General features: G+C 57.5%; 1 protein-coding gene across 1 annotated transcript in view; it reads right to left on the minus strand.

Annotated features, from left to right (window-relative positions):
* Positions 1-1,442: 1,442 nt before the first annotated feature.
* The window catches only part of HCN4 (hyperpolarization activated cyclic nucleotide gated potassium channel 4), a gene marked incomplete at both ends in the record, with an annotated part of 40,724 nt that continues 28,847 nt past the window's right edge, over positions 1,443-13,319 (minus strand). The window contains 6 exons of the mRNA XM_081228331.1: positions 1,443-2,896; positions 3,003-3,167; positions 3,510-3,750; positions 3,855-4,001; positions 6,024-6,242; positions 8,313-8,474. Coding sequence (XP_081084457.1) covers positions 1,443-2,896; positions 3,003-3,167; positions 3,510-3,750; positions 3,855-4,001; positions 6,024-6,242; positions 8,313-8,474 — 2,388 coding nt within the window. The remainder of the gene's footprint in view (positions 2,897-3,002; positions 3,168-3,509; positions 3,751-3,854; positions 4,002-6,023; positions 6,243-8,312; positions 8,475-13,319) is intronic.

The raw sequence follows: 13,319 nt of genomic DNA on the forward strand, positions 1-13,319 counted from the left end.
ATGGTACGTGCAAGGCGCTGGGCTGGGCATTTCACACGTACAACTTTTCTTATCTGGTCCTCATAGGTCCTTGTGAGGTGGTACCATAAGTATTCCCATTTTACAAATGGGGTAACAGACTCAGAAAGCTCAGATAACTTGCCCAAAGTCACACAGCTACGAAGTGGCAGGTCTGGGATTTGAACTCAGGTCTGATTACCTCTAAAATCCGGTCTGTTGAATTCAGCCCCTCTCAACACAATTTTCTAATGAAAGGAGCATCGGCTTTGGCCTCAGGTAGGCCTGGATTACAATCTCAGATCAGTCCCAGCTCTGCCACTTGTAGTTATGCGATTTTGGAATAATTACCAAAACTTGGTTTCCTTATCTGTGAAATGGGAAGAATCAAGGTAACTACACCTCCTGGCCTTTGTAAAATTGAAGAAGTTAACATGTCTAAAGTGCTAAACCAGTGCTTGGCACAGAGCAGACTCAATAAATAGAAGCTTCCCTCACCTCCCCCTGTACAGATGGGAAAACTGAGGGCCACAGAGGTGATGGGAATGTGCTTGAGGCCCTACAGGAAAGGAGAGGCACAGCCTGGAGTCTTCTGCTTCCACGTGAGAGGTCGGGCTGGGACTGGATTGGAGACCAGAGACGGGGAGAGAGGGGGCCTGCTGAGAAGCCCAGGGGTCCTCTTCCCTGAGGACTGGAGAGAATACTTCCCCCAGGCCCTGTGGTGCCCAACCTGCGGGCCAAGGCAGGTTGCTGGATGTAAGGTGACCTGGGTGTCCTGGCAACATGGGGTTAAACTAGATTGCACACACATGTGCACACGTGTGAGTGGCTATCTTACATGGCTCTACAGAGCACTACATAACTATACATATACACATCTTACATATATATACATATACATATTCATATACATATCTTGCTAAGTTTGCAGTAGAAAAAATGCAAGACTCTCAGGGCCCTGGCCCGTTTGTCCCAAGGACTCAGGCGACTGAGGCTCCCCAGCAACAAACCCAAGGGCAGCCCTTCTGGAGGAATGAGATGACCCCCAGCAGAGTGGGGCTCCAGGTTCACAGCTAAGGGCCTGGTGGTGGCTACTGCCCTAAAATGAATACAATGACAAGTCTGCTCTAGGTACCCCAAACGTGGGTCACCCCCACCCTTGCCAAGCCCCAGAGAACCCACCTGCCTTCCTCTCACTTTTGCATTTGGGCCCTGCCTGCTCCCCTCCCCCCTCCCTCTAGTGCTGAGTATTAAAATAGTCTATAAAAGCAAGTGACCAAAATTCTATAGCTCTAAGAATACCTGGTTGTTTTCTGCTGTCTTGTTTTTCTGGTGTGGGTTTTTTTATGATAATTATTATTGTTATTGGTATATCTCCTAATCACAGTTAAACCTGAAGGAAGAAAGGAGAAAAAAAGAGGAAGGAGGGAGGGAGGGAGCGCAGCTCATAGATTGGAGGGCAGTTTGGAGCGCACTGGCTCAGACCTGGCCCCAGGTTCCCTCTGGGGAGCAGCAGTCAGAGGGGGCCCCCCAGAAGAGGTGGCTCTTGCCCCAAATAAAGAAAGAGGGGGTGGCAAAGAACCTGAGGATGTCTTCCGAGGCAGAGTGACGTGCTGGCCAGGGACGGCACCATAGGGCCTCCCGGGGAGACCGAGGCCCCCGCTGCTGCCCCCGCCTCTGGGAAAGAGCGGGAAGGCAGCCACGGACTCCCCAGAGGAGTGCGGGGAGGCTCTGCGGAGAGTCTGTGCCCCGTCCTGGGGTAGGGCCGGCTGAGAGGCTGAGATGAGCTTGAGGTCCTGGGTGAGGCGGCCCGGGGTGAGGGGCGGGGTGCCCCGGCGCTGGGGGACTTGGGGTGGCGGGGGGCTGGATGCCGGAGGCAGGAGCAAGGAACCGTGGGAGCCGGACGCCCGGGGAGGGGCACTTGGGAAAGTTCTTGGAGGGCCTGGGCTGTGGCCAGGGGGGCTGAGACCTCCTCTGGGGGTAAAGGCTACAGGAGAGGCCCCCCCTGAGGCCCCTGCCGCAAAGGACAGCCGCTCAGGCTGCCGCGGGGGTGTCTCTGGCGTACTTGGTGGGCCGGCGGCCAGACCCGGGGACAGCTCCCCGGGAGGCTGGCCCAGCTGCCCGGGGCTGGACGACGGGGACCTGGCCGAGGCTGGAGGAGGCAGGAAGTGCTCCGCCAGTCCCAGGCCGCCCCGGGCCCCGGGCAGCGGGGGCGCCGGCTGGTTGGCCTGTGGAGAGCGGGCGCCCGGCTGCAGCGGGGTGAGCAGCGGAGAGTCCGAGGAGGACAGGGAGCCTCCCAGCGCCTTGTGGAAGTGGCCGAAGCCGGCTGTGGCGGCGGCGGCGGCGGCCGCGGCAGATGGCGTGGGTGCCGAGGAGGAGCTGCCGACCCCAGGCGGCGGGGAAGAGCTGGACGAGGGCAGGAGCGGGCTCAGTCCGGCGGGTGCAGAGAATCCAGCCAGCTGTTGGATGTGGAAGGAGGAGGAAGACGGCGTGTCCACCTGCGACGGGCTGCTGGCTGGCGAGGCGGAGCCCAGCGCCGACGGAATCAGGGACTGCAGCCGCTTCAGGTGCCGGGGCGTCTGCCCGGCCCCGAGGCCGCCCAGCCCGGGCCCCGGGGGAGGCCGGAAGATGGCGGCGGGCAGGCGCGGGTGGTGGGTGAGCGCGATGGCCACGGAAGTGGTGGCGGCGGCGGCCTGCAGCGGCGCCTGGATCAGCGGGGTCCAGATGACGGGCGTGGGGGTCGGCGTGGCAGAGGCGGCGGCCTGGACGCGGTGGGCGCAGTGCGCCATCTCCCGGTCGTGCTGCACGATCTGCTGGATGATCTCGTTCTCCTGGTAGTTGAAGACGCCTGAGTTGAGGTCGTGCTGGACTTTGTGGAGGAGGATGGAGTTCTTCTTGCCTGGGCCACAGAACAAGAGCAGGAGCTCAGGATAGGGTGGAAGGAGAGGGGAGCCCGCCCGGCCTGTTCAGCGGGGGAAATCCACCCTCCCACCGGGCCGCCTCACCAATGCGGTCCAGGCGGTCCAGCGCCACCGTCTCGAAGGCCCGCCGCATCATGGGGTACTCCTCCAGGACCTCGTTGAAGTTGTCCACGCTCAGCGAGTAGAGGCGGCAGTAGGTGTCAGCCCTCACGCTGGCTGTGCGCCGGCCCCGCGTCAGCAGGCAGATCTCTGCCGGGACGGCAGGAGTCACGGGGTGGGAGGGGGTTGCAGTGGTGGGGGGGGTCCCCGGCAGACTCCAAAGTATCCCCCACCCCACCCTGACCTGGGGCCCCGCTGTCTGGGACAGAAGCTGGACAGGCTCACAAGGCCCCACCCCTAGGCCGTGACCGCATCGGGGATGCCAGCCCCCAACCAAATGGGTACCAGACTGTCTTTCTCGTCTCTGGGACCACCCTTGTCCTGGGCTCACGGACACCCGCATCCAGGCAGTGACGTGAGGGTCTGCGATGTCATCCTCGGTGTCTCTCCAGCCCATTACCCTGTCCCCCCAGGGCCCCTTGGCTGTCTCACCTCCAAAATAGGAGCCATCCGCCAGCTTGGTCTCCTTGTTGCCCTTGGTGAGCACACTGACCACCCCGTGCTGGATGAAGTACATCTTTTTGCCGATGGTGCCTTCGCGGATGATGTAGTCCCCCGGCTGGAAGACCTCGAAGCGCAGCTTGGTCAGCATGGAGGTCACAAAGTTGGGGTCCGCGTTGGCAAACAGCGGCATGGAGGCCACCAGCTTTCGGCAGTTAAAGTTGATGATCTCCTGCTCCCCACACAGGGTGGATTGAGAAAGGGAGGTGGAGGTGAGGGGAGCCGCCCAGCAGGAAGGCCTGGACCCCCTCCCGGGCCGGCAGCCACAAAGCTCACCTCCCGCAGCGGCTCGCTCAGCTCGCCCAGGATGCTCTCCTCGTCGAACATCTTGCCCTGGTAGCGGTGCTCATAGTAGTCGTGGATGCGCTGCCGGGTATCGGGCGGGAGCTTGTGGAAGGACATGTACTGCTCCACCTGCTTGTACTGAGTCCCAGGAGAGAGGGAGAGGGCGTTACCTCCTAGCCAGCCGGCCCCACTGCCCCAGCTCGCACCACCCTGTCTCGGCTGCTGGTGAGCAGAGCTGGCACAGACCCTGTGGGCCTTTATGGCCGACCTGTGAGATTGAGGTCCTCGGTGTGGGTGTGGCCCTGACTCCCAGCTGCTTGGATTGGAGGAGGGGCGCCATCAGAGCGTCCACTCCTCACCATGTTCAATACTGTGAAAGACGGCCGGCCGACAATAGGGACTGTCCAACTCCCAGTTACAGGAGGCCCACTGACCAGGAGGTCGATAGAGTTTCCTCTAAATGTTGGTCTCTTCTGTGTTACACTGTGGACCAGAGAGGACTCACCCACAGACTCTAGAAGGAGCTGTTTCCCATCCGTTGTAACAAACTGGCAGAGGCAGTAGAATGGGCTGCAGTGGGTTAGAGGGATTGGAGGCTGAAGCCAGGATGCCTGACCCATCAGGTGGGGCATGTATCCAAACATGGCCTCGGCTGAGGCTATCTTTTGTTGAAGAGCAACTCCAGCCCAGGAGAGGGGCTGGGTAGAGCAGGGGCCTTAAAAAGAGGTTTGGGGACAAGAGATTTGTGAACCTAAATGCCCAGGGCTTAACCAAATAAGAAATGCTCCTGCTCACCCCAGGGGTGATGGGTGGGTGCTGCTCCAGCCATCCCTGGATTGTGGGTGGAGAGCGGGGATCTTCAGAAGCATGGCTGGGACAGGAGGCAAAATTAGGCAAGAACAGATCTTCCCCACACTGAGAGGTAAGGGAAGTCCCTGTACCCCAGGAACAATCAGAAACAGGGGAGTCTATTTTCACATACTAGCGCTCCAAAGAGGTGGGGACACGGCTGCAGAGAGATGACAAAAAGGAATTGAGAGCTGGGAGCTGAAGTTCCCTAACATTCTTCCAGCTACCGTGACCCAGGCAGGGGCTGGCCAGGATAAAGGGGAGGGAGATGACAACGGGGGCAGCCATTAACAAGCATCAAAAATGGCTCCTGGTTTCTGGCCTGGGCGTCTGCGCCACTGTATCCACTAACAAGACAGAACAGAGTGGAGGTTTGCAGTGGAGAAGGCAGGAGACTGTTCTCATTTTGGACATGGTGAGGCTGAGGTCCAGGGAGGCATCAGGTAGTCCGGGGCTGAGGAAAGAGGTGGGGGCTGATTATACCGTTTGGGTCCCACTGCACTGAGATGGACACAGAGCGTGAGGTGGGAAAAGAGCAGCCCCTAGGAAGATGGGGGAGAGAGAAGCAGAGAGCTGGGCCCACGCCACCAGGGGCCCAATGTGGGATGACTGAGAAGACGAGCCAGCCAAGGAGAGCAGGGAAGAGAATGGAGAGTGCGTGGTCATGGAAACAAGTGCGAAGCCAAGCAGGGAGTCATAACTGTCAGAGGCCAAGCAAGACAAGGACCCCAAAGAACCCACTGGCTTCAGCAACACGGAGGGTAGAGGTAACCTCAGACTCAGTGGGCTGAGAGAAGAAAGTGGGTTCAGCAGCCATAAACAATGCGAGTTTTTTGGTTGGTCGGTTGGTTTTAGGAATTTGTCCATGAAAAAGAGGCAGACAGCAGAAAAGATAGCAGGCAAAGCCCGATGATGGTGGAGGGACAGACGTTTTTAAGAAGGGAGAGATGGAGCAAGTTTCAATGCTGATGGGAAGGCCCTCAGAGAGGAGGAGGCTGGAGGGGATAGTGGGCAGGGGGTGGGGAGGTCAGGAGGGAAAGGGGCCCTCAGTCAGGAAAGACAAGCCCCCAGTGTCAGCAGGAGGAAAGCGGGGTACAAATAAAAAGACATTTACAGGTTTAAGGCTGGGGAGCTGAAGTAGTTCTCACCTAGGAGGGGTTCCCCCCAATCTGTCACCCATACAGGAGCCCCCATCACAGGGGGCTGGACCCTCGGGGGCCCGGTGGCTGGCAGCCTGTGCTCCCTGTGGGAAGGAGCAATGGGCAGGTTCCCCTGAGAGAACCCAGGGTGGACCCCAGCGTTCCAGCCTACCTTCTCCTGGTACTGGCGCCGGGAGGAGTCCAGAGACTGGATGAGGGCGGTGGCGTGGCCGATGAACATGGCGTAGCAGGTGGCACCCACGATCATGCTGAGCATGGTAAGCCAGACGTCCGACATGCCTACCGGGGCCTGCCGGCCATACCCAATGCACAGCATGTGGCTCATGGCCTTGAAGAGGGCGTAGGAGTACTGCTTTCCCCATGAGTTGTTCTGTGGACATACGCAAAGGTGGACGGATTGGGGGAGGGGTGGGAGGGACCTGGGCCAAGGAGAGGGCAGGCCCTTCTCACGAGGAGCTAGAAAAGTCCCTGCCACCTCCCACCCCTCAGCCTAACTTTCCCAGTGGCTGAGGCCTGGGCTTACAACCTTGCTGTTGGCTGAAAGCCTTGGGTGAGGGGCAGGGAGGCCCACACTGGCTGCCCATGGTGACCAAGTGAATCCCTCACTTAGGCCTTTCTCTGGCAGTGGAGGGGCAGGGCTCAGACCAGAAGCCCCAGCGATGGGATGGGTGCCAGCCTAACACCCCACCATCTCCACACCCCCGGATCTCTCAGCCCCGGGGGCAGCCTGGAGCCTCCCCAGCAGCCAGGGCCCCAGGCTGGGCCACCCTGCTGTCCTGAGCTCGCCAAAGCAGCTCCATCCCCCGCACCGAACTACTGCCAAGTGAAGCCCATTTCCCCACTGACCTCAATTATAAAACCAGATATGCTTCCCCTGGGGGGACAAGCTCGGGCAGACTGAGCCGAAAACGCTGTCCTCGTTTTGGGTGAGCAAAGTTAAAGAGCTGCCGAGCTAAGTCGCCTCCTGTGTGAACCCGGCCTGCATCCATCCAGGGCTGCGGCCACTAGTTACCCTCCCCCACCCCAAAGGTGGATGGCCTGAAACACACACAGTGCTGGAGGCGGAGAAGGGAGAAAGGGAGCGAGGCTCCTGGCTATTTTTGTCTCCAAAGCCAGTCGGTGTCTCAAGGAAGGCTCAGTGTGGGAACACTGCGCTCAGAAGGGCCATCTCCTGAACTTAATGCATGTGTGGGTCTGTCACCCTCCCACAGAGGAAACTGCCCCAAATGAAGGGGCCACCGGATAAACCCACCTCCCCAGTGCTCTCTGCTCAAGAGGCAAATGCGTTAGCATGAATGTGGAAAGCCACCCTACTGCGTGACGCCCAGAACCCCTGCCCAGAGCCCTAAGCACTTCCGCAATCACCAGGTTGTTCCCAGCACCTGGAGGAGGGCACAGGAGCTGCGTGCCAAGTTCAAGCTCACTCAGACCATCCTGGACACAGCTGAGCTAGTCTAGGGACTCTCATTCCAGAGGGTGGGAGGTCTGTGGGATTGATCTCCAGGGATAGAGGGGGCCTGGGCTCCCCGTCCCCCAGGCAGTCCCCAGCTGCCTCCAGCCAGGGCTCTGGCTTTACTGCTGAGCCTCTGGGGACCAGGAAATTCAATCCATGTGGCCGATTCATTTACACTTAGCTCATCAAAAGGCTGTTTTGCAAAGGCCTGTTTGATGCTGAAAGATGCCTCAGGGTCTCTTTCACCTCTTTCAAAGCCAGTTTTTCCTCCCCTGGGGCCCGGAGGGTTTGCCTAGAGACCAAACCAAACTGACTGGCAGTGAGAGGGGGACGCAGGGATTCGCAGAGCCAGAGAAAGGCCCATAGGCCCAGGGGACCCGCCACCCTGCCAGGAGCGTGCCCTGTTCACAGGAGGCTGGGGAACCCTGCCCCATGCTCCTCTCACCCACCCACAGAGTGGATGGAGAGGGAGGGGATCAGGCTTCTTCGAACCTGCCTTCCCTGCTCAGGACCCCACCTAGGACCCGGCTGTGTGTCTGTGGGGTGGGGCAGGAGGAGGGTGCGGAAGGACAGCCCATCTCTGCTGCTGGAGCAGAAAGTGGCAGCCACGTGTGATCTGGGAGTCCATGTGGGCTGCCACAGTGCCCCTCACTGGTTTCTCCTTCCTAGGACTCTGCTGGCTTTTAATGGTTGGTCAGCCTCGGGGAGCAGAGGTAGGAGGGCAGGAGCCACCAGCCCGGTATTCCCACACCTGATACAATCTGAGGAAGCCCAGGTCTTAGTCTCCCTGGGTGCAATCAGGGCCAAATAGCGAGGCTCCCGACTGCAGTGGAGGCTGTAAGGCGGCAGAGGTAGCAGCACAGAGCCAAGGGCTCCGCCGAGGCCCCAGACTCAGTAGAGGGCCCTACGTGCCCTGCTCTGTCCACTTGCATCTCGTCGGTCCCCTCCCCCCGCACCTAGAGGGAGGGCCAAGGGCTGGGCACTCACCACCATGTTGTTGATGGACACCCAGCAGTCGTCAGGGAAGTCCTGCAGCATGGGCACCAGGAACTGCAGGCAGCCATCCCAGTGGCAGAGCAGGAGCATCATGCCAATGAGGTTCACGATGCGCACCACGGCGCTGGCCAGGTCGTAGGTCATGTGGAAGATCTGCGGGCAGATATTGGCCCAATTAGCTGGGGGCCAGCCCGCTCCCGGGCAGACCCCGCAGCTGCTTGCAGGCCCTGATGCTCTGCACATACTGGGCAGCGCACCCAGCTCGGTGCAGGTCCCGCCCGTGGCGAGGGTGGGAAGGCATCAGGCTGGCCCTGGGAGAAGCAGCCTGCAGGCTGTGGGGCTCCAGAGGGACTCCACCTGGGATCCGTGCAGATATGGGGGTGGGCTCCCATGGGGAGTCCAGCCACCCAGGCCGGACACGTGAAGGGAGGGCATGTAGAGCCCCATACAGCCTGGAAACAGGCAGCTCACCTGGGCTGTGAGGACAACACGAAGAAGAGCCAGCCCACCAGAGGCTCCTCGGGGTACTATGGTCTGTGGTCACACCAGGGACATGGTGTTTCCCTAAATCTGTCACTAGACTCTCAGGACCCCCCAGGGGCAGCGGGTTCTGCCAAAGGCAGCCACGGAACTGCAGGGGGAGCAGTACAGACACCTAGGCTCCAAGTTCACAAAGACCTTGATCCCAGGCCCAACTCCTACCCAATTCCCAGTTGTGTGACCTTGAGAAAGTTCCTGAACCTCTCTGATCATGTTTCCTCATCTGGAAAATGGCGATAAAATTTCTTACCTTGAGTGGGTTGTCAAAGGATTAAATTATACATATAAAGTGCTTAGTACTGGGTATGGAAGTATTCAATAAATTGCAAACCATTATTAATTGATAAGTTATTAATAATTAATCCTTATGATTAGTTAACATGTATGAGTAGTAATGCTCTCCTGTACAGTTTAATAAGGTACAGCAACCATGGCCACCCGTGTATCTCCACTCCTGTGGCTCCAAGCAAGAGGCTGAGGTGTGGCTGGGCAGGGCCAAGGATGCATACATCCCAGCATCCCTGCCCCACCTCCCTCCTCCTCAAGCTGCCTCTTGGTCCGGTTTCAGCAGGGGTCACCATGGTGACAGGATGGGGAGGGGACAGAGATGGAGAGAAGTCTACAGGGAGGTCTCTGGAAGTTCTGGCCTTGCCTCTGGCCTGGGAGACTCTGGAGGTGTCTCCCACCCCTAGTTCTGGTCCCTCCATATTATTCCCAGGTAGAGAGCCTTCCTGGAGAGGGGCTTTGGGCCAAACCTGAAGACTTGTCAAATGCCACAGAGACCTAGTTTAAGCCCATTTCAGATGGGGGAAACTGAGAGCCAAAGAAACAGACCCTAGATATTTCAACCCCTGTCTAGTGGTCTTTGAGCAACAGCCCCGTAGCTGGTGGCAGGATATTCTGATACTTGAGACCTCAGTTTCCCCTTCTGAAACATAGGCTTAGCCTGGGTCTTGGTCTGGAGAAACCACAGATGAATACTACTATCACCCCTGGGTTGCGCCCACCTGTGGCCCCCTTAGTATCATGACTCTGGATGTACCAGCTGATAAGATGAAACAGAGCTTGGAAAGTTTCCTGGAGGATGGCAGCTCTAGCTGTCCCATCACCCCTGTGTCCCCTGCAACAGAGAGACAGTAACATCGAACCTGGGGGGGCGGGTACACGGTCCCACAGTCATCATCTCATTCAAACTCACAACAACCCTTTGCTGAAAATGTTGTTAACCCTTTTACACCCAGGCTCAGAGAAGTAAACGGACTTGCCCTTGGTCACGGTGGCAGCAGAAGGGGCAAATTTGAACCCAGGGCTGCCTGCAAATTATTAGATTGGCCCAGGGCAGGAAGGGTGGTTTTCAGTAGCTCCGTTTTGTAAATAAAACAACTCAAACCCAAAGTGGCCAAGTGATGTGGCCAGATCCACACAGCAAGCTGGACCCAGGACCAGGCAGGACTCTCCGGCATCTCACCTCTGTAAGCCTGGTGCACAGCGTAATACTGTAGATAGAGCTGTGTGCCTGGCAGCCTAGCCCCACTGGGGCCCAGAAACCAGCCCCAGGGCTGTCAGCATGCCATTGCCCAGCTTAGCGGACACATCTCTGTATAAGGAGGGGTGGGCACTAGAGACCAGGCAGGGCAGGCAGCTCCCTGAGTACCAGCGCCCCAGCTGTGGCTCCAAGGGAAGATCCCACTTCTGCCTGTAAAGCAGCTGCTTAGGTGAACACAACAGCTCTATGACCTTGGCCCCACTAACCTTGCAAAGTCTTGGTTGACCAGAATGCCACCAGCTCCCCAACTCTGGGGGGATGGGGAGGGTGAGAGACATGGGACCACCTAGTCTCAGAGATGGCTAACACCTGTCCTCACCTCCCTCTACATCTCAGCGTCTCCTCAACTAAAACAAAGCTAGACATCTGCCCCTACTTCTCAGGGTTGTTCAAGAAATTAAACTGGCTAAGAAAGTGCTCTGGGCCCTGAACACATACATGGGTGGTGGAGGGAGAGAATCATTATTATTAAGTTCCTTCATTTCCCAACTCGTATGAACTGAAATCTCCCCAAAATCCTATCTTGAAGCCCTAACTCTCAATGTGATGGTATTAGGAGGCGGAGCCTTTGGAAGATGATTAGGTCATGAGAGTGGGGCCCCCATGGATGGAATTAGTGCCCTTATAAGAAGAGACACACGAGAGTTGATATGTGGCCACGTGAGGACACAGGAGGACAGCCATCTACAAACCAGGAAGCGGGCCCTCACCAGAACCTGACCATGACAGCATCCTGATCTCATCCTTCCAGCCTCCAGAACTGTGAGAAATAAATATTTGTCATCTAAGCCCCCCAGCCTGTGGTATCTTGTTCTAACAGCCAAAACCAGATACCACACTGAAGGAAGACTTGGACCACTTTTAGAAAGCATCCCAGACTCCATAGCCTGCAATAACTGCTCCTTTCTTTGTATTACTCTGGGTCTTAAAGACCAGATCAAGGTTGGCACATTTGAATGCAACGTGTTCTTTCCTTTTTCTATCATCCTTGTTTTTCTTTTCTTTGTAACTAATTTTCTTCCAAGGTCAGGTCCTTGTATAATTTTGCCTTTATACTGACCTCAGCAACGAGTATGCAGAGCACATGGTAGGGTCTCAGGAACTGAGAAGTGCTTAAGTGACAAAGGTGAAGGTGATGAAGACAGTGGTGGGGATGATGGTGATCAGGGCTGCCACGAGTATACACAGTGGCATTCGAAAAAGGCCCCAGTCTGGGCAGGCACAGCCCACAGGGAACGTGCTTTTGCAGGAAGAAAAAAAGGTGCTTTTTCCTGCAGGTGGCACAGACTCATGTATCCTCAGAGAGTGTGGTGGTGGTGGTGGCGTGCCTGATATTGGTTGAAGGATGCAGATGCTGGGAGTGTCCTGAAGGGGAGGGGTGATGGTAGTTCTGGTGGTGGTGAGGGGTACTGCAGATGGCTCTCAGACACACAAAGCTAGGGGCACCAGCATGGCAAAGTCTGAGCTTTCTGCAAAGAGTTGGTGGGGGATACATCCATTCAGGCTAGAAGGGTACCCCAGACGGTGGACACTCACCCCACCCCCAACACTCTACAGCACCCAGGGGTTGCTGAGAGCAAGGCTGGACGTTGCTGGGAGAGGTTGCTAAACACCCGTTTGTCCCCACTGTGGGCTGGGGCCATAGGCCACCCGCAAGTCAGCTGCACTGCGCAAATATTTGTCTTGCTCTTTATACTTCATTAAAACCCCCTCTTATGATGTTGGTTCTGACTTTCGGGGTTGACTGTCTTCATTTCAAGGGCCCCACAAGGCTTGCCAGGCAGGTGGCCTGGACAGCTCACTCTCTGTGCCCAGCATGGCACTTGGGGGAAGCTCCTACTCCTATTCCCTTCTGTAGTTTCTGGACCACAGGGTAACGGCAGGGCGACATGTCTCTCACCGTCTCCCATCTTGGACAAGTGCCTTCTCTGCCCTGAGCCTCAGTTTCCTCATCTGTGTAATGGGTCAATAACTGCCAGCTCCCAGGGCTGTCTTGGGGATCAGGAGAGGATGTCCACAGCTGGCACACAGGAGGTACTCAGCACATGTTGGTCCCTCTCCTTCTGTCTCTTTCCCAGCCCTCAAAATAAAGAGCTGATTTCTCAGTCCTGGGGAGAGACCAGAAACCGGAGTTTCTGCCAAGGTCTCTTCTTGGGGCCTTGTTGAGTTCCCTCCTGGGATTTGTTTTCTCCTCGGGGAAGAAGAACAAACTCCTCCCTTTGTCTCAGGAACAAGCGGCCACATTGAGAACAGCAATCCAGGTCCTGAAACAGTGGCTGGTGCATGCGTATCCTGGGTACAAACTAGAGGGTCACGCTAGGTCCCTTCCTAGGGCCCGTAGAGAGGACCAGCTCCTGCCCCCCAGGACCATGCCTCTGTGTCATCCCAAACTCCCGATTCTGAGAGAGGTGGAAAAATTGAGGCCCACAGGGAGAGGAGCCTCACTGGGGGCTGCACAGCCCCCCTGGCCTGACTTCCTGCCTCCAGCCCCTCCCATTATGCCAAGATGCTGCCGAGGGAAAGAAGAGGCTTCTGGGATGGGTCACTGGGGTGCTGGGCCCTGCAGGGGGACATCCAAAGGGGGGCAACCACGGTTTCTAACAATAGCCTCCATGCCTATAACAAGCTCGCACCTCAGAGGGAGGGAAGAGGCTTGGGAGGGAGAATGCTGACCTAGATCGCCCAGGATGCAGGCAGAGGCTGGCGTCCTCTGAGACAGTCGTCTACGCCTGCTGAGACCCTCCACCTACCCTGACTCCCAAGAGCTGCTACTAACGTTCGGGAACTCTCGGCTGGGAGGCTGGGCTGGGCTGAGCTGGGCTGGGGGAGGCAGCTGAAGGCTGAGGGTCAGGAATCCAGCATCTCTGCAGCTTCACCAGGGGATCTTGGGCAAGCTTCTCCCTCCCCATGGG

Source organism: Mesoplodon bidens (genome assembly GCF_964165515.1).
Source record: "Mesoplodon bidens genome assembly, chromosome: 3".
NCBI classification, from domain to species: Eukaryota; Metazoa; Chordata; class Mammalia; order Artiodactyla; family Ziphiidae; genus Mesoplodon; species Mesoplodon bidens.